The following is a 25,594-nucleotide window of genomic DNA, read 5'->3' on the forward strand; positions in this document are numbered from 1 at the left end:
GACAGCTGCGAGTCGGGACGCCGGGAGCGTGGGGCTCCTGCTGGCCACGGATCTCGCCTACCTTCCCGCGGCCTCCGGGCGGGCAATGCGGCCGCCGAGCCCCGCGACGCAGAGAGGAAGGAGGGTGGCCCGGAGAGCCTAGAGCTTGTTTTTGCCCACTTGGGGAAGAGAGCATGGAGTTGTGAGTGCCCCTCGCTCGGCGACGCCGCCCTCGGCAGGCTCCCCATGGCCGGGACGTACAGCTCGACTCTGAAGACGCTGGAGGACTTGACCTTGGACTCCGGGTATGGGGCCGGGGACTCGTGCCGCTCGCTCAGCCTCTCGTCCTCCAAGTCCAACTCGCAGGCGCTCAACTCTTCGGCGCAGCAGCACCGCGGGGCAGCCTGGTGGTGCTACTCCGGCTCCATGAACAGCCGCCACAACAGCTGGGACACGGTGAACACGGTGCTGCCCGAGGACCCCGAAGTGGCCGACCTCTTCTCGCGCTGTCCGCGGCTCCCCGAGCTGGAGGAGTTCCCCTGGACCGAGGGAGACGTGGCCCGGGTGCTCCGCAAAGGCGCTGGCGGCCGACGGCTGCCCCAGTTCTCCGCCGAGGCGGTGAGGCGCCTGGCCGGGCTTCTCCGCAGGGCACTGATCCGCGTGGCCCGCGAGGCGCAGCGCCTGAGCGTGCTGCACGCCAAGTGCACCCGCTTTGAGGTGCAGAGCGCCGTGCGCCTGGTGCACAGCTGGGCGCTGGCCGAGAGCTGCGCGCTGGCAGCCGTCAAGGCGCTGTCCCTGTATAGCATGAGCGCCGGCGACGGGCTGCGCCGGGGCAAGTCCGCGCGCTGCGGCCTCACCTTCTCAGTGGGCCGCTTTTTCCGCTGGATGGTGGACACTCGAATCTCCGTGCGCATCCACGAGTACGCAGCCATCTCGCTCACCGCCTGTATGGAGAACCTGGTGGAGGAGATCCGGGCCAGGGTGATGGCCAGCCAGAGCCCTGATGGCGGAGGGGCCGGAGGCGGGGAGGTGTCTGCTGAGGCCCTGGAGATGGTTATCAACAACGACGCCGAGCTCTGGGGCGTCTTGCAGCCCTATGAGCATCTCATCTGCGGCAAGAACGCCAATGGTAAGCGCGCGGGCCTCGGACTGGCAGACTGGGTAGGCAAGAAATCCCGCCCTGGGCTACTGGGGGAGTGAATTTCCTGAGACAAAGCTGGTGGCTGTGCCAGTTCTTTGGGAGAAAACGTTTGGTCTGAGGATAGGATTCATTACATGGCACTTGCCAGAGATTGTTCTAAGGGTAACTGACTTTTGGAGGGTAAACTCGTGAATGATCTCCATCCTGTTCTGCGTGGCATTGTTACTATCTGCGGGCTGTTCATTGATTGGGTGAGATTGAATCTCTTGACCAAGCCATTCCTGAACTTCTCTTGAAATGAAACTTACTGCCCCGTGGCTCTTTGCCGTGATTGACTAGGTCTCTAGTTGCTGTCTTTCCCCAACAGCTGGGCAGATTGACTGATTCTGCCCCCTAGTTTTCCCCAGCTCAATAGCAGCAACCAAAGGGTCCCAACTTAAAGACCTGAACCTTGGATAAGTGAGATGGGCGGAGGGAAGTGGGAAGCCCAAGGTCTGGTGCTGCGCCTTGTGCTTTGCTGGGCTGAAGGATGCTGTCAGGCGCTCTCTTGGGGGATGGAGGGGTAGTGGTTCGCTCTTAACTATATGTGCCCAGGAATGATGAAACCTGGGGACCCCGACTCCCCTTCCCAGAAAAGTAACTACAAATTGTCTCCTAAGACCTGATTTTTCCAAGCTGTCACCAACCATCGGTTAAAACCTTGCATTGTGTTAAATGTTCTTTCCTGAAATGTTAAATGTTAAATGTGTTAAATGTTCTTTCCTGAAAAGAGTGGTGGCCCATCAAGGGGAAGAGATGGATGGATAGGTAACCGCATAGGGTCAAGTCTGGGAAAGGAACCATTGGGTGGTTGCACTTCTCTGAAGATAGCATGGATTTGGTGCAAAGGATGGAAGCAAAGCACATGACCTTTTCCCTGACAATGTTAGGGGGTGTGACATTGCATTCAACTGCAAACCACCTACAAGACTTCAGTTTGAGAAGTCAGCACCATAAACTGTTCAGAATGGTATTGTGGTTAAACAGCCTTACAATCTGATTGGAAGGCCATTTGGGGGGCAGCTTTCAGTGGCAAATAAGCAGGCAGTGGAAGAGGTCAGGTGGGGACTGGAAAGGGATAAAAGAAGTCAAAACATGGTTTAACATAATCATAATAGCTGAAATGTAAAATAACCCTTAATGTGTCATCATTATTCTCAGCACTTTATATTTAACTCAAGTACTCCTAGCAAGCCTATTAGGTAGGAACTTACTGCATAGTATTTTGCCCATTTTACAGATAAGGAAACCAAGGTACCCAGCAGTTAAATAATCTGCCCAACATTACATAGATGTTAAATGGCAAAACTGGAATTTGAATCCAGTTTGAATCCAGGTAGGCCCCTTTAAGGTTTTAGACGCTGGTGGAGAAGAAACAGCTTTGTTTTTCTGATTTTTTGTTGTTGTTGTTTGTTTGTTTTTCTTACTGGACTATAGCTCTCAGATCTTATGCTTTGTTTTTGATTAGCCCAGTTTTCGAGAACAGTTGACGTGTTAGGCCCATTTTGAAGACACTCTGTACCAAGCATGGCTTACTTTGACATTATTGGTTTTGTTTTTAAATTCTGGCACTGCTGAAGGAGATGCTGGAAATTGAAGAGCATCTGCTGCTTAATTTTCTTCCTCTTAGGTCAGAGCTAAGGTCAGTCCTGAATCTCAGTTGATGATGTCACAGCTGCTTGTTGTGCCTCACCCTCCAGGTTTGTGGCATCAACACTGGGAACAGCAGCTCCAGGGCAGGAAGTGGAGGGCCAGGGGATTTCCATCCAGCGGTCATAATTGAGGGAAAGACTTCTGTACTTTTGGCTGAGGGGAGGCCCAAACTGAACTCAAAGAAGTAAAGGCAGGCTCCTAGGAGAAAAGACTGAAGACCTAACCCTATAAGCCAAACAAGAATAAGGGTGGAACTGTAGATGCAAAACAAAACAAAAACATATTTTTCATGCAGAACAGGTGCCCAGCACATTGAGAAGCTTCTCCCAGCTTTTCTAACTGCAAATTGAAATAAGGAAGACCAACTGCCTGCCCAGGACACCCTGAAGATGCAAAGTGGCCAGAAGCTGCTAGAAAACAGATGTCTTCTGCTAAAGGGTTTCCAACCAAAGAACTATTTCTTATCTAGGGTCAGCATTCCTTGGGATTTCCTTTATAAGTTGGTATTTTGGCACCACCAACCCCCCCCCACCCCCCGCCCCCACCCCCCAGCCCTACCACCACCTTTTGTTTTTTTAAATAGAGACAGGGTTTTGCTATGTTGCCCAGGCTGGTTTCAAACTCCTGGGCTTAAGCAGACCTCCTGCCTCAGCCTCTCAAAATGTTGGGATTACAGGCGACAGGCATGAGCCACCACACCCCACCAGAACCCCATGTTTTAACCTCCTCCTTGCACCCTCCCCTTTCTAAACAATCCTTCTTAATCCTTGGTAGTCAAGAGAGCAGGATTCTCTGTGGCAGACAACAAAGCTCCCTGGATGCTCAGAGCCAAAGTGTCTCTCTCTGTACATTCTCGGGTCTCCAGGGAACTCTCTTGCAGGCGAGGTGACCATTCACTTCCACTTAGCAACTGGATGCTCATTTTTTATACATGAAAACCAGGGGGTGGCCACATTAAACAATAACCAGGCTGATTTATTAAGTCCCTTTAGACAAAGTGAAATGAATGTTTAGTAGAGGGGCAATGAATTACTTATGCCTGAAAGCTGGCTTCAGAGGGAAGCATAAACTGCTCAGGAACAAAATGGAGTGGTCCAAACCTTTGTTATATTAAAATTACCCCAAGGCCAGCAAGGTTACAGTTTACACAGCTGAAGACCAACCGGAGAATGACGGCGTATGGGAAGGAGAGTGCTGGTTAGAATTCTTGTCCTGCTGGTCTTCCCTTTAAATTATATATTTATTGTTATGCCTGCTAATTATACAGCATGGGCACATGCATTTGACTCAGCTATATAGGGCTTTTAAACTTAATGTCTCCCAACCAAGAATTTAAGGGCCCTAATCCATCTATTCCTGTCCATTACTCAGAATTCAGGACAAATATGGTTTTGCTCAGCACAAGATGGATAATAAAAGTTCTGCAGTGTTTATAAAACATGATCCCAGCTCCGTAGAGCAGCAGGAGTTATATATTGTTGCTCATTTGGTATTGATGTCCCCAATCCCATGGCAAGGCCATTAAATGATGATATCTTCATGACTTCCTTACAGGAGGTAGAAAAACCAATTTAATAGAGCGGTATTTATAAACAGGGAGTTTGCAGAAAATAGAAACTTTTCGCATCCACTCATCTCCCTCCCTGCTCTCCTCTCTCCTCTCTCTCCCTCCGCTCCCCCATCACTTCCCATATGTGAGTTTGATGCTGAGCATCACTACTAGGTTTCTTCTTGGTCATTCTTCTTACTAAGCTTTTGTGAGTGTGGCATTTTAGAAAATCTTCCTCAATTTCTAGATTCTTGATTAAGTGACAGGATATTGGTGAGAATATTCTTGCTCCAAAGAAGTATCCAGGGTGTACAAAAGGATTGCTCTATCCTAGTGGTAACATGCACAAGACTTTGGATTCACCATGAGAGTTTGAAGCCTACCTTTGCCATTTATTTTATTTTATTTTGTTATTTGTTTATTTATTTTGAGACAGGGTCTTGCTGTGTCACCCAGGCTGGAGTGCAGTGGTACAATCGTAGTTCACTGCAACCTTGAACTCCTGGGTTCTAAGGGATCCTCCTGCCTCAGCCTCCCAAGTGGCTGGGACTGTAGGCATATGCCACCACACCCAGCTAATTTTTTAAATTTTATTTTTGTAGTGACAGGGTCTTGCTATGTTGCCCAGGCTGGCCTTAAACTCCTGGGCTCAAGGGATTCTCCCGCTTCAGCCTCCCAGAGTGCTGGGATTACAGGCATGACCCATCAAGCCTGGCCATACATACCTTTGCCATTTACATGAGTGGCCTGGTGCAATTTTCTTAACCATTCTAACTTTCAATTTTGTCATCTGCAAAATGGGACATGGTAAGAGCACCTAGCTTATGTGGTTGGTATGAAAATTAAATGAGACTATAGATTTAAAGATCTTAGCACATAGTAAATGCTCAATAAATAGTAAATTCATTCAACAATTATTGAGCACTGACCCTGTACCCACCACTGTTAAAAGTGCTGTGGACTAAGTGTGAACACGGGGAAAAACCCTCCTCTCATGAAGTTTATAATCCAGTGGAGGAAATGAGAAAAAGTAAATAAGTAAGGATTTTCTCTTGGTAGTGAATGTTGTTTAAAATATTTTTTTTTAAAGGGCAGGGTAATGGGATGGTGTGACGGGGCTAATTTAAATGACAGTCAAGGAATGCTTCTCTGAAGGTTTATTAGTAATAGCCAGTAATATCAATACTACTAGGGACCCTTAGGCCAAAAATAGTGACTGAGGACTTTTCTGAATGATTCAGTTATTCACCAGCTGAGAGAAGTCTCAACATCTCACTTAAAGCCGAGAAAGAAAAGGGCTGCATGTAGAGCAGGGATAAAACCTCTTCTGGTTGTAGGATTTATTTAGTGATGAGATTGTAGGATGAATTTCTACTGAGAGAAGCAACTGAAGCAGCAAGGGTTGAGTGAGCTTGTCAGGTGGTGTTTAATCAGTTTCCACACCTGGGTAGTCTGAAGGATGAGGGCCGCTTCCTATCTCCTTAACCATTTTATTAAAGCCAAGAGAGTTGGTAAAACTGAAACAGGGCAAGCTTTGGAAATGAAAAATTTTTTTTTCTTGCATGCCTGAGAAAGGCAACCCTAGCCTTAAGTAGTAAGGGGAACAAGGTAGAGTTATTCCACTTCCTCCTCCTGAAAGCTCTACCTGACTCCCCAAACTGGAAGAGCCACCCCTTTGTGATGTTTCCTCAGCACCCAGGGCATATTCTTAAATCATTTCCTGCTTGTGTGTGTCTCTCCCATCCAACTGTGGACTCATAGGCGTTGTTGTCTTCCCTGTACCTCTCATAGTGTCTACAATATGTGCTCTATAAATGCTGGGCAAATGATAGGTCCCGCCATACAGGTTTAAAATTTGTATTTGAATTCCTTTGATACATCAGAACCATCCCCCATTTCTACCAAGGCAGAAAATTTCCAAGTTGTTCTCAATGAATAGAGTCAGCATTTTGGGGCTACATTCAACCTTTGGGTACCCTGATTTCTAGCAGGGTTCCCAAGTCTGGCTTTGATGTGCAAGATGTGAGTTGGGGGAGTTTTCAGGTTAGGAGAATGTCTTCAGTGTATGATACCCAAAGAGGAAGGGCTTCACAACAGACGTCTAGTACAGCAGGCCACAGATAAGCCAACAGGAGGATTGAGTTGAAGGTTTTCTTAAGAATGGAAATACCAATCGCCCCCTTGCCAACAGAGCTGCCCCAGAGGACAATTTATGTTGATGAATATTGCTCAGAAGAGTTTACATCTGTGTCCCACTCCATCTGCCTCCAGTCTGAGGACTGAACCAAGGTAATCAATTGCCAAGACATTCCTGGGTTGGCATCCCAAGAACGGGAAGTTCTGAAGCAAACCAGAGACACTTGGTTGCACGTCCTCAGCTTTGTCCTTATCCCACCTCACCATCAGTATTCATCCTTTGTCCGACAGGACAGTGGGTAGATGCTTCGCCTCTATTTCTACTCTTCTGCAGCTGTAGTGATAGCTCTGACTTTTCCGCAACACCTCAAGCTTATTCTCATCTGTGAGCTTTCTAGGTCCCCATAACAATCCTGTGAATGTGTGTCCTTTCACTGAGAGGTCTCCGTGAGTCCAGAATTCACAGCTCAATAATAACTAAGCTCAATAATGACTAAGTCCCCTTTTGCTCAAGCCCCAAGCCTGTGCTTTTCCTATAAAGAATTACAGAATCCAAGGTAGCAAATACAGGTCAGTACTTGGCCCCATTCAAATGGCAGCTAGGGTCAAACTCATAGCAAGAACAACACTTGTTATAGGTTTTGTTTGTTAATGGCCTATGGTGTCCAGACACTTTACATTTGTTAGGCCAGTGAGTGTTCACGACCGCAGTGAAAGAGCAGGCACTGACACCCAGGGATGTATCTTCCTCCAAAGGATGCTGTTACTCTGTTTAAATGCTGCTTGCTGGCTCTCCCCACCCTAAAGGTGCCATTGATTTTAAAGAGCCATTATTGCTGCTCCTGGGGATGGAAGAAGGGGGCACAGAGAGCTCTGCTGCCCGGGGAGGGCCTTTATAAGTGTCACCTTCTGGTGACCAGTAAGCTCAGCTGAATAGAGAAGCCACAGAGTACACTGCAATGCTCTTCTAAAGGAGGGGCGAGTCAGCTCAGCAAAGGCAAATACATGAAGGAGAGAAGGCACCAAGAAGGATTTGAGTCTAGGTCACTGGTCTTGGGGAGCTTGGTGCACCTGTCCTGGAGTTGGCAGAAGAGCCTGTATGAAGGGGGCTTTGATTTCCTCCGAGTCCCCCATGGTGTCTGGCTGCTGACTCCATCTCAGTGTTTAGAGCACAGGGAGAGAATGAGTCAGCAACGTAGCAAAGCACTGAAGGGCCCAGGCTTTGGAGTCTGAATTGAGTCCCAAATTGATTTGCCTCTTACTGACCTAGGCCTTCAAGCAAGTCACACTAAGTTTCTATTTCCTCTACTGTAAAATGAGAGGCTTCTACACATGCAGTTGTGCCTTATGCATACTCAGTGCCCTGGGATGTGAGAGACGCAGCCAGGCTTGTTGGTAAGAGCACAGCATGGGGTGGGGCTGCCTGGCTGTAATTCCTCATAACTTCACTTGGGAGCTGTGTGACCCTGGGCAAGTTGTTTCACTTCCGTGCCTTAGTTTCTTCCTTGATCACAGGGCACCATTGACATTTTGGACTGGTTAATGTTTTGTCATAAGGTTGTCTTGGGCATTGTAGGATGCTTCATAGCCACCACCAGTTGAGACCATCAAAAATGTCTCCAGACTTTTCCAGATGTTCCCTGGGGAGCAAATTTACCCTTGGCTGTGAAACACAGCTTTATAAGATAGGACTGAAAATAGTACCCAACTCATAGGATGGTTGTGAGGATTTCATAAGAGTCCCTGTGAGGGACTTTGTGTTATGCCTGACACATAAGATATGCTAATTGTTTTTAACAAACTAGTGTTGGATCCACTGATTGTGTGTTCATTTTTGCCAAAGTCTCTAGAGCAAGGAGGGTCACGACCCAAATCTCAGGGAGACAGGTATTACTCACAAGGCTTTCCTTGGTGGCTAACAGTTTGTTTGTGGAGGTAGGAGGAAGTTATGGAATCTGGAAAAAGCACCCTTGCACCTTGGTCAGTTATGGCTCGATCGCCCCCAACAACAAGTGGTCTGGCAGTGGGCAGAGAGATTAGATCTTTCCCTCTGAGCTCAAGCCCACCTCTGCCAGGATGAGAGCGACAGTGCACATTCAAAGCTCCAGGCCCCCAGAGAGCAATTCTGCTGTGGATATTGGACCCTGCTTGTGGCAGCCGCCAAATCCTCAGCTACACATCATAGCAGGTGTTTTGTGTTTTGCTGGCCTGTCATGTAAACACACTTTGTGGTCTTCTTGCTTGTTTTAAAAAAGGCCTAAGTGGTTTTGCAGCTTTGGTTGTGTGCTTGGAGCTGCATGCAGGATTGGGAGGAGATACATAAGGAACACAGCCCAAGTACTCCCGAGGAATGCCACGCCGGCATCATTAATCAGCTGCTCACTGAGTGCCAGCTACATCCAAGGCAATGGAGACAGATTAGCAGGGGACAAGAATCTTGCCTATTTTGAGTTTAGAAGTGTTTAGAATCTAGTAGGGAAAGCAAAGCATATATACAGATAGTTACAAAGAAGTTTATAGTGACCGCCTTCAAACAAAGAGGGGAGCAATGGCGATAGACTCCACTGTCTAGTCTACATTGCTGGTTCCCCATTGCGGGTGCTTTTCAGGAGCTGTTTCATTTAATTCTCCCAGCCCGTCTGGAAGGTAGATATAACTTCCATCCCATAGTTGGGGACCTTAAAGCTTCTGGTGATTAGAAAGCTTAAAGGGAAGAGATGACCCCTGGCTGTCTGGGTGGAAGGAAGTCAGGGTTTCTTTGTGGAGGATGTGGCAGGTGTGCCAGTGATTTGGGCAGGTAGAGCTGCGACTGTGGAGACGGGAGGGGATGCAGAGTCCCCAGAGGCTTCCAGGCAGAGGGAACAGTGTGAGCAAAGACCTGGAAGCCAACGCGTATGTGTTGGAGAACAGCAAGTTCTGTTTGGGTAGAAGGTTCAGATACATGACAAGCAGGAACAGTGGAGATAACACAGGAAAAAGGAAAGCTTTCCCACATCTTTTATCCAGATGTTAAGAAGCCTGCCAGAGTACAGGATGAGAGTTTTCCAAAACTTATTTTCATAATTCAGAAATTGAGTGTGTCTTCTCCCTAGCTCATCTTAACCATGGCCCCAGACCTCCAATTACTCCTCTTGGTGATTGAAAGCTTGACCTCAAAAATGCACCCGTCTGCTGTCCTAGCAGTAAAAGCATTAAAAGAAGACCTTAACTGAGCAAACTTGGGTTGCGAGGGGTTGAAGAACAAGGCTTCTATCAACCCTTCTTTTCTTGTTGAATTTGGCTCTGACTTTGCATTTCTTCCATGGCCCTGAATGTAGCATTTCAGGCCAAAGCAATCCCAGTACAGAATGAAGGTCAAGACTGGCAAACGTGTTCAATGAGGCCATTGGATCGACTCTTGCCAAAGCAGGATTCTTAATCGTGGAGCATAAAACAGGGTGAGAGAAGATGGTCCCAGAACTTTTTTTTCGGTGTTAAATCCGACTGATGTATACAATATTCGACTTCCAGTTTAGGGTTTATTATTTTGGACAATAAGAGCTCAATTCTCAGAGATGCTGACATTTTAATTCTTAGTTAATGTGTTTCCAGACCATTGATAATAAAGATTTCAAGCATATTAAATGCTCATTATTGTGGAACCACCTTATAGCTAATTGTCATCTGAATTGGAGTCCCTAAGGTGCAGCTGAATTCTGCTGATAATAATAAAATGTGATAGGTCATCAATGGCTTAGCTAATAACTCAAGTGTCGGTCTTTTTCTGGACTCCAGTGTTATGAAGGGAAGGAATTTTCTTGTCACTTGACAAAGATAAACTTCATGAATATATTGCAAAAATTCATACACAGTCATTTATAGTTAGTGACTTGAGGCCCACAGTTTCCTTTCTTTCTTTATATTTATTATTATTTTTTTGACACAAAGTCTCACTCTGTCACCCAGGTTGGAGTACAGTGGTGCGATCTCAGCTCACTGCAGCCTCCTCTGTCCAGGTTCAAGCAATTCTTCTGCCTCAGCCTCTCGGTTAGCTGAGATTATAGGCAGGCACCACCACACCTGGCTAATTTTCATATTTTTAGTAGAGACAGGGTTTCACCATGTTGGCCAGGCTGGTCTCGAACTCCTGACCTCCAGTGATCTGCCTGCCTTGGCCTCCCAAAGTGCTGGGATTACAGGCATGAGCCACCGTGCCCAGCCCATGGTTTGCTTTCTAAAAGTAAGCTGAGGAGAGTCAGACCCATGATGGAAAAATTAAACAGGAAAACTAAACTTGGAAGTCTGGACATACAAGGTTAGATTTGAGGAGACATTAAACTGGACCTCAAAGAGTTTGAAATGGGCCTCTCAGTGCACGAAAACCCTCCCTGCAGTTGAGGCCAAGCTTTTATTGAAATCTTTACAACTTTTTTTAGTCTGTACCTTTTAAAATATAAAAATTAGTATTTGCTGTGAGGAGAGCTATTAATAAACACAAGCCTGAGGCTCACACACCAAGCGGGTGTATGTGCACAAGCATCCGGAACAATCCAGTACAGAGCTGTGAGGATTTGGATCCAGAAAATTCTGGGGTGGAGCTTGCCCCGTCTGTGACCTGGCATGAATCATTCCACCACTTGGATCTCTGTTTCCTTATCTGTGGTGTGGAGAGGTCGGACTAGATTCCCCAAGGGCTTTTCTGTCTCTGATAATGTTTCTAGACCCCACATGGACACTGTGCAGTCATTCTCCTAAGGTTGAGCCCTGTAATTAGTATCCTTGGGAAAGAAACAGCCCAGGATGGTGCTGGACGAGCTCTCTGAAGACCTGGCTTGGTAATAGGGCTGGACACTGTCTTTTTAATATTAAGATTAATTGTGATTACTGTACTCAGGGTTTTCCTGTGCCCCTTTCCCCAGAAAGATGAGTGCTACATGCTTTTGGCCGACCTCATGTTTCAGTGCTTGACAGCTGCGTCCAGGTCCTGGCAGGCCGGCACTGTGGTGAGATCCAGTTCTGAGGTGACTTCATACAGCATGTGCTTAAAGCCCGCCTACCCAGACTTGGGTATTTATAGCAGGGGAGCAGCTAGAAAAAAAAAATTAAATATGCTACACCCTTCTTTATACGATGTGGGACAGAGACAGGCATTGTGAGGAATTTCAAAGGCAGAGCTGTATAATCCAGCAGGATATTTTTAAATGCTGTTTGTTGCCATTGGCAGGGCCGGTGTTTCAAAGAGGAGGGAAAATGAGAGTAACCGAGGATGACAGGCTGCCAGGAATGCTGAAGGCCGAGACATGGAGCTCCATGCTCTGAGGTATACAGGCTCTGAACCCTGATGCACTTCACAGTCACGTAGCTTGAATGCGGCTTGGGCAGGTCAGGATGAGAGGCTAGGGAAATGGGGTGGCTTGCCTGTTTCTCTTCCCCAACTGGCCCATCTACCCATCAAATCTCAAGTTGAAAATCGATGAAATCTTCTGGAGAGGCAGAACATAGAGCAAAAAAAGAGTTGCTTTTGTGAAAGCCAGGGACCTGGTTGTTTCTTCTTCAACCCGTCTCAGCAGCCGGGTAATTAAAGTTGTACATGGGGACACAATTTGGAAGCAAGTTGCTTGCAGCTGTTCTTCGGGACTTAATCCACTTGACTACTAGCTGGGTAGGCCAGGACTATGCTGGGACCCAGTTCAGTAGCAGGTGAGAAGGCCTCAGGAGTAGGGCTGCCTCTGAGAAGGCATCACAATGTCCCCCACCTGTCCAGTGAGTGCTTGTAAAGTATTCTAAGTAGTGTTTTCTACCACACTGGTCTTTGAGGAGACAAATGATGATGGCGGGGGTGGGGAGTCTGAGGACTATGTAGGGGAGAGGCCAGGAGTTCTGTTTGGGGTACATCCGTTTGTTCATCCAACAAATATTTATTGAGGACTGTGTGCTGGGCACTGTTCCAGGAGCTGGTGATGCAACAAATGAATAAAAGGGGCCTGAAGGAGGGCAGGGTGCAGGCCCTGTGGATAATGAGGCAGAGTGAGGGGAATCACATGAGGCCAGCCTGGCTGGAGAAGACAGCTCCAGGCAGAGGGAATAGCAAGCATTCCTGGTGGGTTCGAGGAGCACCAAGGAGAAGCTCCTTCCATGTGGCTGGGGCGAGTGTAGCGGGAGATGTGGTTGGAGAGGAAATGGTGGGGTGGTTAGTAGGGTAGGCCATTGGGTAATAATTCATTGGCTTTTAGTTCTGAGTAAGCTGAAAGGACTTGATCTGATTTGTATTTCCACAAGGTCACTCTCTCTATTGTGTTGGAAATTGACTTTAGTATCAAGTGTGGAAGCAGCGGGACCAGCCACTGGCACTTGCCAACAGCTTGGATGTGTGAGGTATGAGAGAGGAATCAAGGATGACACCAAGTTGCTATGGTCTGAGCAGCTGGAAGGAGGGAGTGGCCATTGACTGAAGTGGGGAAAGCTATGTACGGAAGAAGCAGGACTGCACCAAAGATCCCAGTGTGGTTTTAGTTGTCTGTCTCAAATCACATGCAGATATCAAATAGGTTGGGCTGGGCACAGCGACTCACACCTGTAATCCTAGCACCTTAGGAGGCTGAGGCAGGTGGATGGCTTGAGTCCAGGAGTTCGAGATCAGACCGGGCAACACAGTGAAACCCCGTTTCTACAAAAAAATACAAAAACTAGCCAGGTATAATGGTGCACATCTGTGTCTCCGGCTACTTGGGAGGCTGAGGTGAGAGGATTGCTTGAGCCCGGAGGCAGAGGTTGCAGTAAGCCGGTATCACACCACTGCAGTCCAGCCTGGGCAACAGAGTGAGACCCTGTCTCCAAAAAACAAATAGGAAGTTGGCTGGGAGACAGGCCACCTTGAACTTCATTAGTCATATGATGGATTGAAATATCGCCCTTCTTTGCCCTTCCAGAGGGTGGGTTCAGTATAGCAGGGCTGCATAGAGACTCAGACAATAGAGATTTAATTTTCAGTCTTACGATCTTTGGCTGATGGCCATAAAAGCCCCTCAATTTTGCTTTCCAGCTTCTTTGTAGGCAGCCAGCAGCTTTTAATAAAGATCATCAACTCTGTTGTTTCCTGTCATTAAAATGGGGGCTGTTTAATTAGTCCAATTGTTCTGTGGATCGTTGTGACTTTGCGTCTGTGTCCTTCAATTCTGGGAAAGCAAGACTCATTTTTCAGGCAGCTTTGGATTCCTGGAGGTCAAGTGTGGGTCTGAAATTTGGCCAGAAAAAGAACACTCTTAGGTGGTTTGAGAAGGCATGGGGCCTGGAGTGGTGTCCGAATGGTTTGGGAGTATCCAACCACCTGTTGGATGCTTTGACCTCGGCTGCTCAGGAGGGGCAGGGTGTACAGCCTGGCTAAGAGACGGGGTCTGAAGGAGTTGCCACTGTCTGATTGCCAGCTAGATAGCTGATGTCTCTCCCCTCAGTTTTCCTCTTCTGTTAAATGGGGTTGCCATAGTTCCTAGCTCATAGGGTTGTTGTTTCAGTGGTTTTCAATCCTAGATTCACGTTAGTATTATCTGGATAGCTTAAAAATAAAAGTGTCAGCCAGGCATGGTGGCTCAAGCCTGTAATCCCAACACATTGGGAGGCCAAGGCAGGCAGATCACCTGAGGTCAGGAGTTCGAGACCAGCCTGGCCAACTTGGTGAAACCCTGTCTCTACTAAAAATACAAAAATGAGGCGGTGTGGTGGCAGGCGCCTGTAATCCCAGCTACTCGGGAGACTGAGACAGGAGAACTGCTTAACCCTGGGAGGCAGAGGTTGCCGTGAGCGCAGATCACACCATGACACTCCAGCCTGAGCAACAGAGTGAGACTCTGTCTCAAAAGAAAAAAAGTGTATGTATGTGTGTCTGTCTGTCTGTCTTAAGGCCCTACCTCCAGATATTCTGAAATAAATGGTCTGGCGTGGGGCCCAGACCATGTGGGTAGCATTCCTGGGAGAGCCTGGTATGTAGTGAGGGTGCAGACATTAACTATTATTAGTGGTAAAAACATCCTTGTTCTGGAGTATGTCTTTTCGCCCCACCTAGGATGGTGACTTTCCTTCACTTCACAGCCACAGCAGCTTTGGCTAACTCATCTGGAGGGATCACCAAAGACCACTCAAGAGAAGCTTGAACTGTTAGGTTTACATGGAAAGGGAATGGCTAGATCTAAAATGGGAGCAACATATTAGCCCAGAGTGCTGGCACACACCTGTAATCCCAGCTACTTGGGAGGCTGAGGCGGCAGGATTACTTGAACGCAGGATGCGGAGGTTGCAGTGAGCCAAGATCACACCACTGCCCTCCAGCCTGGGTGACAGAGTGAGACTCCATCTCAAAACATGAATGAATGAATGAATGAATGAATGAATAAATAAATGAATGAAATGGGAGTGACACCATAAGATGTTATTTGCCCCACTGGTAAATGAAGTGAATACTGTGATTCCCATCTTTAAGAGGAGGAAACAAAGTCACAGAGAGGTTTGGTAGCTTGCTCACGGTCATGCAGGTAATAAGTGGTGGAGACTGTAATCAAATCCAGGCAGTCTTACCCCTGATTCTCTACTCTTCAACCATGTATGTTCCCTCCCCAGCCAGAGAAGCCAAGAGACTGAATTCTCAACTCTGATACCCAGCACAGACCTACCATGGGTCAAACTTATACAAAGCACCAGACCCCGGCCCATGTGATTCACATGTATTATATCATGTGATTCTTACCATCATATATACTCTTACTCCCATTTTGCTGCTGAAAAAACGAGGTCAGAGAAGTTCAGGTGACATAGCTAGTCAATGACACAGCCGGGCTCTTTGAGCTGTGAAGTCCTCATTTGCCCTATGGCCTCCTGTCCTCAGGAGTGGCCTTGGTGGGGATGAAGCACATGCAGTGATTTCCTGAGCAAAGAAATGAATGGGTTGGCCCAAGAGGACAAGAGGAACTGAAGCAAGGCCAAAGCATCCCTCACTGCATCTCAACAACTGAGCCATTGGGGGCCTGAAAATAGTAACATTGCCCAGTGGGGTGGCCAGCCAGCTGCGCCTGAGAACTGTGGGGTAGGTATTTGTTTCTCTGCGTGTTTAAAGATAATACCCTATGAAGCACATTGCTTCTCTTCTGTTAGTGTGAATGAAATTGTCTCTGAAAGTTGTGTGTATTGGTTGCTTAAAATAGCTCAAGAGGAAGAATGTTTGGAAGCTGTTAGCTCCTTGAGTCTATTTCCTTGATTTATGATACCTTGGAGAGTGTGAGACCTCTTCTTGTTTACCCTTCTGGCTTTTCCTTTCTACCGTGTTTGAGTCCTTGTGTCATCATAAGCCAAAGGCATTTGTCACCAGAAAATGTGGCAACCTTTCCTAAGTAATTTAATGGGAGACCCTTTACACGTTTAATCTTTTTCCTTTAAAAGGAAGGAAAATGGGGAGAGGTCATTTGTTTTGGAAATGGCCATTTCTCTCTTCCAGCTGAAAACGTTCCAAGATCAGAGCAATGGCATTTGCTTGGGAGTAAGGAAAATTTGTTTTATTTCTCCGTTCACACTGAGGCCTGGCCTGGGAAGTCATGAGTTTTTGTAGAACTTTTATCTTGTGGTGCCCAGGAGACCTGACAAGCTGTGAGTGAGAGGAGCCACAGAGCTGCTCTGTTGAATACGGCACCCACTTGCCACAGGTGTATATTTAAATGTATTAAAATTCGATAAGGTTAAAAAAAATCATTTCCTCAGTCATGCAAGTCACATTTCTTGTGCTCCCTCATCATATGTGGCTAGTGGCTACCATATTGGACAATGCAGATATAGAACATTTCCATCATCGCAGACAGTTCTGTGCAATAACACAGCCATTAGAGTGGGTCAGCGGTGGGTCACTTGGGGCCAGCTTTCTGGGTTTTCACAGGTCTAAAAATTTTAACCGTTCCCCAGCTTCTCAGAAGCCCTCTGTTTGCAGAAACAAGAAGATTCATGGAAATGGAGATTAAGGCCATTGATTCTTGTGGCTCTAACCTCTGGACCCTTGACACAAGGTCGGGTTTTATGATTTCCAAGCTGCATGGCCTCAGGCAAGTCACTTAGCTCCTCTCAAGTTGTTTCCTCGTCAGCGAAATGGTATTTTAAAAAATACCTCCCAGGGATGATGTGACTATTTAAACAAAATAACAAAATGTATGTAAAACAGTTAGCATAAGGCTTGGCACATAGTAAGAACTTAGATATGTTACAATGTTTTACCGGCATTTTCTTCTTTGAGTCACACAGTATCCTGCAGAGGTAGATACTGTTGCTGATTTCAAGATGACGGAAGGGGCTTTAGGGAGTGCTATTGCTACCATCACTGCAACTGTTCCTACTGTTGATATTCCTAGGCTTGGGTTCTGCTTTTTCCTCTAAGGCTCATCTTTCCTACTGAGCTTGTTGATTGGCTTCTTGTCATAAATCAGAGGATGTTTGTTTGTTTGAACTAGGAGCTCTTCTGAGCTTTCATTCAGGGACTGTTTCTTCCACCATGGGAGGTGAGCTCTTTCAGAGGTGTTTGCCTAAAGCTGGTCTATTGGTATCTACCTGGAGAGCTGCCACCAGGACAGCTACTGCCAGGATCTGGGGCTCCTTGGAACTTGAGGTTAAAGTTTTTAGTGCTTCACATGACCTGTGGTCCTTTGGCTGAGTCTAACAGAGCCTTCAGTGAGATCTTAGCTAAGGGTGGCTTTGGGAGGAGTATCTTTAAGAGGAGTAGGACCAAAAGAGTCCTCTCTTCAGCTGTAGAAAGGATCCTTCTGAAAAGATATTTGGTCACACGTGGGTCCTGGGTTCGCACCTTGACTCCGCCACTCACTTGTCTAGATCATATAGCTAATTATTTAACTTTGCAATACCTCAATCTTCTCATCTGCAAAATAGCGATTACACTAAAACTACCTGGCAGGCTGGTTGTGCGAATTAAATGGGATGATGCTAAGTAAAGCATTTAGCCCAGCACATGGCAAGTAGCAGCCACCAGGTATGAGCTACTGTTGCCATCTTCATCATTGTTGCTTCCCAGCGATGGCATTTGGTGCACTATTTTTTCATGTATTGTTCCCATTTTCTCCTCGAGAATGTATTATCTGTCTAGTCAGAAAAAGCGACCCAGAGGGGGTTTAGTGTGTAAAGTGAGTGTCTAAGTTAAACTTGCATATTATGGACTCTATGTGGTCTTTTATTCTTCCTTCTTCCCTTCACTTCCTTCCTGTCCTTTTTTCTTTTTTTCTTTTCTTTTTTTTTTATTTTATTTTATTTTTTTTTTGGAGGATGGTAGGGCTAAGAAACATGACTGTGCAGTTATCATAAAGCATGACTGTGCAGTTGTCATTTTGGTACCCCACATGGTGACCAGCCTGCCTCCTTCCTGCTGGTTCCAGCTGTATAACAAGCACCACCCAGTTAAACAGTGTAATCAGAGCTGGATTATTTCTATAGGATTAATTTGTGGTGTGAAGTGCTCATGTATTTATGCAATTGCCACTCATTTGCCAACATCCAGAATGTGCTAAATCTGCCACTAGTGATGAAATCCAAATAACTTGAAACCATATGTAGGGAATCCAGGAATTTTCATCACCATTGTTACAAGAGAGGAGTTTAAACTGGGGGAATCCAAATGGCACCAAGAAATGATGATATCCCTACTTTCCAGGGATGGTTCTACTCAGGGAGGCACCAGTCTCAGAGAGAAAACAGGAAGGACACAAGGCCAGGATATTGCATGATTGTGTTGCCATTGGTGTAACTGGGTCCTCACTGAGGGCCCTCCCAGGCGGACCACACCATCGTCTTTTGTGAGGCTTCTCTGGCACTGACAGATCACTCATAGTTAATGGGTAACTCGGACTCTTTTGCCAAATAGTTGCTTTGTTTGTTATCTGTGCTGTGGTCGCCTTCATTGTCCCCACAGCCCCTCAGGCCTCAGAAGGATGTGGTGTGGAGTGGGGTGTGGTGACCTGTAGCATGAGCCCATATACTTCTTCCCCTTTCCCTTAAGTCATTCATTGCTGGAGCTGGCTGGTTGCAGAAACATCTTGAAGCACTTTAAAAATTGATGTTCTGGACTGGGTGCAGGGGCTCACACCTGTAATCCTAGCACTTTGAGAGGCCTAGGTGGGAGGATCGCTTGTGGCCAGGCGTTCGAGACCAGCCTGGTCAACATGATGAGAAATGGTGTTTTAAAAAATACCTCCCAGGGATGATGTGACTATTTAAACAAAATAGCAAAATGTGTATAAAACAGTTAACATAAGGCTTGGCACATAGTAAGAACTTAGATGTGTTACAATGTTTTACCTGCATTTTCTCCTTTGAGCCACACAGTATCCTGCAGGAGTAGATACTGTTGCTGATTTCAAGACCATGGAAGAGGCTTTAGGGAGTGCTCTTGCTACCATCACTGCCGCTGTTCCTACTGTTGGTATTCCTAGGCTTGGGTTCTGCTTTTTTCCTCTAAGGCTGATGAGACCCTGTCTCTATATAAAAATAATAGTAATAAGTAAGTTTTTAAAATAACATTTGTATTCTGGAACTCACCCTGAATCTATTAAGTGAAAACCTGTAAAAGTGGGGCTAAGACATCTGTTTTTTTGTTGTTTTGAGAGGAAGTCTCCCTCTGTCACCCAGGCTGGAGTATAGTGGTGCAATCTCAGCTCACTGCAAGCCCTGCCCCTGTCCAGGTGATTCTCCCACCTCAGCCTCCCAAGTAGCTGGGACTACAGGTGCACACCACCACGCCTGGCTAATTTTTTTTTTCTTTTTGTATTTTTAGTAGAGATGGGGTTTCACCATGTTGGCCAGGCTGGTCTCAAAGTCTTGACCTCAAGTGATCCACCCGCCTCAGCCTCCCAAAGTGCCAGGATTACAGGCGTGAGCCGCCATTCCCGGCCAAAACATCTGTATTTTTTTTTTCTTTTTTGAGAAGTAGTCTCACTCTGTCACCCAGACTGGAATGCAGTGGTGCAGTCTCAGCTCACTGCAACCTCCACCTCCTGAGTTTAAGCAATTCTGCTCCCTCAGCCTCCTGAGTAGCTGGGATTACAGGCATGTACCACCATACCCAGCTAATTTTTGTACTTTTCATGGAGACAGGGTTTCACCATGTTGGCCAGGCTGGTCTTGAACTCCTGACCTCAGGTGATCCACCCTCCTTGGCCTCCCAAAGTGCTGGAATTACAGGTGTGAGCCACTGTGCCTGGCCAACATCTGTATTTTTAAAGCAACTCTTGCGGCGATTCTAGATAAACAGGCAGGTTTGTGAATTCCATCTACATCACTGGGGGTGGATTTTATCCTGCACTCCTCTCAGAGTATGTATGGGGCAAAGGACCCTCTTGAGGGTGTACAGTTTGGGAAAGGCCAGTCTTTGAGGGTCTTCTCTGTGGGTGGTAAGGTGGAGATCCTGGTTAGGGTGATTTGAGTAGGGAGAGGTGGGGAGAGGTGTTAGAAAGATAACCAATGTTTATTGGATGCTATTTCATTTCATCTTTCCAACCAAATGTGATGAGTTGGTGGTGATAAAAATATAGGTTGATATTTGCCGAATGCCTACTATGAGGTGAGCAGGACACTAGTGATTTTCATGCAGTATCTTGTGGAATCCTCACTACAGCCTGTGAGCTGTAGGTCACATTATTTATCCTCATTTTACAAATGAGGAAACTGAGGCCTTGAGATAGTTGAAATGACTTGCTGGAGGTCACACATACACACAAGTAGCAGAGCCAGCATTTGAGATTAGTACTGTCAAGACTTCAAAGCCCACGTTTTCCATGCTGAAAGTTTTAATCAAAAGCATTAGACTATTGGGTTGAATAAGAATCCTGCATTATAGGTACAGTGTCAGAATTTTTTGAGAAAGCTGCTTGTGCCATCTTTCCTCAAGGTACTGCCCTTTGGCCCTTCCAGTCCTGGCTTTGGGAACCTTGTTATTTCCCTAGGCTGAGACCGGCAGCCAGTCAGCTGTGCCCGTCCTAAGGCTGTCTGTGTTGTGGTGTGCTGTTCCTCCTCCTCAACCCCTGCCTCCTTCCCTACACAGCCCCTGCATGCAACTCTTCTATCCAGACAGAGGCCCAGAATCGGGGCCTTCCTCAACAAATAAACCAGGTTCCGGAAGTGCTGCACTTTCCACCCAGGTGCAAGCCCAGCACAGGCCTCCTGTTAGCCAGCACTCATCCGAATCCACTCACTTGCACTCAGGTAGTTGTCCTCCTCGGTAAACTGAGAAGCAGTAGGGCCTTGTGATTGATGGTGTGGGTATGAAGCTGGACTGCCTGGGTTCAAATCTTGGCTCCACTTCTTCTTTGACAAATAACTTCATATCTCGGTGCCTCAGTTTACTTGTCTGTAAGATAGGGATAATCCTGTTTCCCTTATATGATAGTTGTGGACAAGATTAAATGAACTACACCTTGTAAAATGCTTGGAACAGGACCTGGCGCGTGAGTCTCCAGTATGTTAGTCATGATGATGGTGATGATGATTATTTGGGGGTTATCTTTGGCCACCCTTCCTTTGGCATGGGGAGGGAGCCCACCCATATGCAAGCATTGACCCTGAGTCTTACAGTAGGGAAATAAGTGCTTTAGAAACAAACCTGGGTCTAACTGCAGGTAAGCTGCTTTTTTTGTTTGTTTGCTTGTTTGTTTTGTTTTGTTTGAGACAGGACCTCCCTCTGTCACCTAGGCTGGCGTGTAGTGGTACGATCATGGCTCATTACAACCTCAAACTCCTGGGCTCAAGTGATCTTTCCACCTCATCCTTCCAAATAGCTGGGACTACAGGCACAAGTCACCACACCCAGATAATTTTTTAAAATTTTTTATAGAGATAAGATCTCACTATGTTGGCCAGGCTAGTCTCAAACTTGTGGCCTCAAGCAGTCCTCCTGCCTCAGCCTCCCAAAATGCTGTGCCTGGCCTGGCTGCTTTTTTAATGTGGTGCTGGGCAAGTACCTCAACCTATTTGTTTTTTAATCTATAAACTTGGAATGATAGTAGTACCTGCCTTACGGTGTTGTAAATGTGAAATGCAAAAGTGTAAACAATGCTTCTCAGAAGGTGCATGGGCTCAGCTGACATTGAATGAATAGGAGGGAAAATGAGTTGAATAAGCTTTAGTAGTAAGTGAAAAAAATAAGCTCAAAAGATTATATATAGCACGATACAATGTAGAGAAAGTTAAAAACAAATATTGGATGGCAGGAACAGTCAGGTTCTGGGACAGCTGGAGACAGTAGTGGTGACTGGAATAACTTTACCAAAGGAAAGCTATTTAGTGAACTGTCCCCTCCAGTAGAGTTGGCCAATGTGCTTTGTAACAGAGCCAGACTGTTTTCCTATCTCCCAGGATCTTGCTCTTTTAAAACGTTGGCAATCCCAAAGCCTTTTCAACCGCAGGATTGTCAGGTTTGGGTGTCTCATGTGGCCACTCTACCTCCAGATATATGCTCTCAAACGGTGTGGCCTGATGAAACTATGGGACCATTTGGACCTCAAGATCAGAGGTTCCAGCTTCCTGGGACCATAGGTTTTGATTGTCACCTCAATGAGACTGCTTCACAGAAGAAAAGCCTGGTTTATAAAACTTTGCCTGATGTTCTAGCAGAAGCTTTATCGAGTGAAAGACACGAGTGTGTGATGGCACAATGTGTGAATGAATTTCAGGGTAATGATGCACCTGTTGAACAAGAAATTAACAGTGCAGAAACTTAACTTTGAAAGTGCCAGAGTGGAGCGTGCAATACAAACGAGTCCAGAATTGCGGCAAAAAGATTTTGAATCACTGTTTCCAGAAGTAGCTAATAGCAAACTAATCATTCTGACTGTAACACAGAAAACTAAGAATGATATGACTGTTTAGAGTGAAGAAATAGAAACTGAAAGAGAAGTGCTCTTAGAAAAGTTCATCAATGGTGCTAAGGAAATTTGCTGTACTCTTTGTGCTGAGGGATATTGGGCTGACTTTATTGACCCATCATCTGGTTTGGCATTTTTTGGACCATATACAAACAACACTCTTTTTGAAACTGATGAATGCTACCGACATTTAGGATTCTCTGTTGATGACCTTGGATGCTTAAAGTGATTTGTCATAGTCTCTGGGGTACCCGTGTAGTTGTAGGAAGCGTCTTCGCTAATGCAACACCAGACAGCCTTATTATGAAGAAATTAAGTGGAAATTAGCAGAAATGTCCATTCATTTGCTGTATTATTTGTATGTAATATTTGGGTTGATCTATAAACACTGTCAGACTAAAGTTTTAAAAATATACTTATTTCTAAGTATTTATTTCAGCATTTATGAATTTGTAACATTGGCAAGTGAGATGGGATTTTAAAATTGCAAATGTTCATTATTCATATCATTGAATACATGTTGAGCACATCCACATTGTACAGGATGTGGTAATTAGCTTGTAACTAGGGTATTGTCTGTTATTGTTATTTCTCCCCTTTATTGGAAAAAGGCCTCAGTTTTAATTACTTTCTTCCAAAAATAAATCACACATTTGGTTACGAAAAAAAACAACCCAAATATTAAGATGTGCTGAAGGAGTACATTACAGGCACAGTAAATACCATATAAGAGAGAAAGTGAGGGAATGGGAAACACGGTTGATGGTTATGCCTCACGGGAAGAGGGAAAGGGAAGGATTAGGCGAGGGAGGGTCATATGGTTTAGATGCATGTAGATCGTTGCCAAGGCTCTAGCTTTTGTTTGGGAGTTGAGTTCACATTATAACTAATTAAAAATGGTCATGAACCAAGGATTATGATAAATCCAATTTGTGCACCTGAGGTTAAAAAATTAGTGGGTTCTCAATAGGTGGTAGCTATTTATTATCCCATGAACCACCTGAACCATGCCACAGGCCACCATTCATACCCTTTCTGATTGCCTCTCATCTGTGCAAAATGCTCTGAGAAGTGAGTTTTTTCTCCTCCAGCCACAGTGGCTTTCACACGGAGAACACAGAACAGTAGGGATATTTAAGTTGCCTGGATTCTTAGGTTGGGGCAGGTCTTAGGCATGAGCTCCCGTATGTGTCTAAAACAGTTGAACAAAGACAGGGTTGTTTTTGTCGTTGCTGTGCCACATGTAAAGGCTTTCATTAGAGTCACCTTAGGAGCATTCATGTTAGCCAGGAGATTTTCCTTCCAAGAGAAGGAAACGTTTGGGTTGGATCTGATGGTGTTTGCCTTGGTGTGATTTTAGACCTTTCTGTTTTCATCGTCACCACTCAGCATCATGACTTTTGCCTGTGGCTTTTTTTTTTTTTTTTTTTTTTTCACCTGTGGCTCCCTTCCCTTAGTGGAAAAGGGAAGCACCGAGATGTTTGAGACACCTCAGTCATGTGCTTGCAGATCCCGGCATCCGGGTATAACGTATCCTCATGTCCGGCCTCTGTCTCCTGAATTTGACAAAGTAGAGGAGACAAGAACATAGGTTTTGGAATTAGGGAGACCTGGGTTCAATTTTGGGATCTTCACTGTGTGATTTGAGGGGAGGCATTACCTGTTTTTCCTTTATTTTATTATTTTATTATATTTTATTTTTTGAGACAGTCTCACTCTTGTCGCCCAGGCTGGAGTGCAGTGGCACGATCTCAGCTCACTGAAACCTCTGCCTCCCGGGTTCAAGCGATTTCCCTGCCTCAGCCTCCCGAGTAGCTGGGATTACAGGTGAACGCCACGACGCCCAGCTAATTTGCTTATTTTAAGTAGAGACAGGGTTTTGCCATGTTGGCCAGGCTGGTCTTGAACTCCTAACCTCAAGTGATCTGCCCACCTTGGCCTTCCAAAGTGCTGGAATTACAGGCTTGAGCCACCATACCCAGCCTGTTTTTCCTTTATTTTATTTTTAGTTTTGGGGAATTTTGTTTGTTTGTTTGTTTTTCTTATTTATTTGTTTTGTTTTGTTTCTCCTTTAGTATAGATTGGGATGCATAAAGTCCGGAGTCTTAAATGCACAGCTTGATGAATTTTTACCCAGACAGGCCGCTGCGTAACTTACCCAGGTCAAGATCAAGATTTAAAACACTCCTGCCTAGGAGACACCCTCATGGCCATTCCCTGTTAGTGTCTACCTGGCATAACTATTATTCTGACTCCTGCCACCTTCAATTACTTTTACCTGTTCTTGAACTTCTGGGGGTAGGTAAATTATTAAACCTTTCTGAGCCTCAGTTTATTTTTTAAAGTGATAGTACTTGTGCTATAGGGTTGAATTAGGAGAATCAACGGAGACAACACATGTAAAATCATTCGAGAAATATTTGTAAAACACTTAATGCTTAATAAGGTAAAGCTGTTTGTTTATGACTGGCCATTGTTGACCTCAAAGTCTTTGCCTGTTTCTCACCCAGACAAAGCAGGCATTTCCCCAGTGCTCACCTCGTTCATGTTCCTGTACCCTCCATTTCCTTCCATGTCCTGTGACTCCCTGAACACACTTCAGAGACTGTCCCATCAGTGGCTTTCAGGATTTTTTTTTTTTTTTTTTAACTGAAACCAGTTCTTCTTGCTTAATAAGGCAGAGGAAATGGGCAGGAAAGCAGAGTTCTGCTGCCTTTGCCTCTTTTTCAAAGAGGGTCTGTTTGCTCTATTAGCAAAATCAACAGAGGCATTGCTGGACAGCGGGCTAGGCTGGACCAACTCCCCTGGGCTGGGGAGGTCCCTGGATGCTGGGTTTGCTGAGGGCCAGGAGTGGGTCACTGTGTGCTTTCAAAAGCAGCTGGAGGAGCCAGTTTTTCTAGCTCCTCCTCAAAAAACCCAACCAAAATATCTACCCCTGTGATTGGCTAAAATTATCCAATTATAATTTAATTCCCTTAGGTCAAGGGTGGATGGGCGCATAATACGCTGAGTGCGAGTGTGGGGGTTACATTTTCGGAGGGAATAATTTTGCATATAGGATTCCATTTGACCTTAGTCTGAATGATTAATAGCGTAGCCTTTCCTTAAGGCAGGTCTTCATGGAGGAGAAGGGAGAACTGTGCAGTGGGTAGGTGGCAGTGAAGATGCAGGAGGCTGGGACAGGTTAGAGGGTGAATGCTCCAAATTTGTGATGTGATCTAGAGCTAG

The 25,594-nt window shown here is 45.8% G+C and overlaps 1 protein-coding gene and 1 pseudogene across 1 annotated transcript in view; both read left to right on the forward strand.

Annotated features, from left to right (window-relative positions):
- The first annotated feature begins 216 nt into the window (after positions 1-216).
- Positions 217-25,594, forward strand: part of ABTB2 (ankyrin repeat and BTB domain containing 2) — a 207,481-nt gene continuing 182,103 nt past the window's right edge. Inside the window, exon 1 of the mRNA XM_054440770.2 lies at positions 217-1,108. Coding sequence (XP_054296745.1) covers positions 226-1,108 — 883 coding nt within the window. The 5' untranslated portion in view covers positions 217-225. The remainder of the gene's footprint in view (positions 1,109-25,594) is intronic.
- On the forward strand, positions 11,003-23,769 carry LOC129007564 (cobalamin trafficking protein CblD-like; annotated as a pseudogene).

This window comes from Pongo pygmaeus, chromosome 9 (genome assembly GCF_028885625.2).
Source record: "Pongo pygmaeus isolate AG05252 chromosome 9, NHGRI_mPonPyg2-v2.0_pri, whole genome shotgun sequence".
Taxonomy (NCBI): domain Eukaryota; kingdom Metazoa; phylum Chordata; class Mammalia; order Primates; family Hominidae; genus Pongo; species Pongo pygmaeus.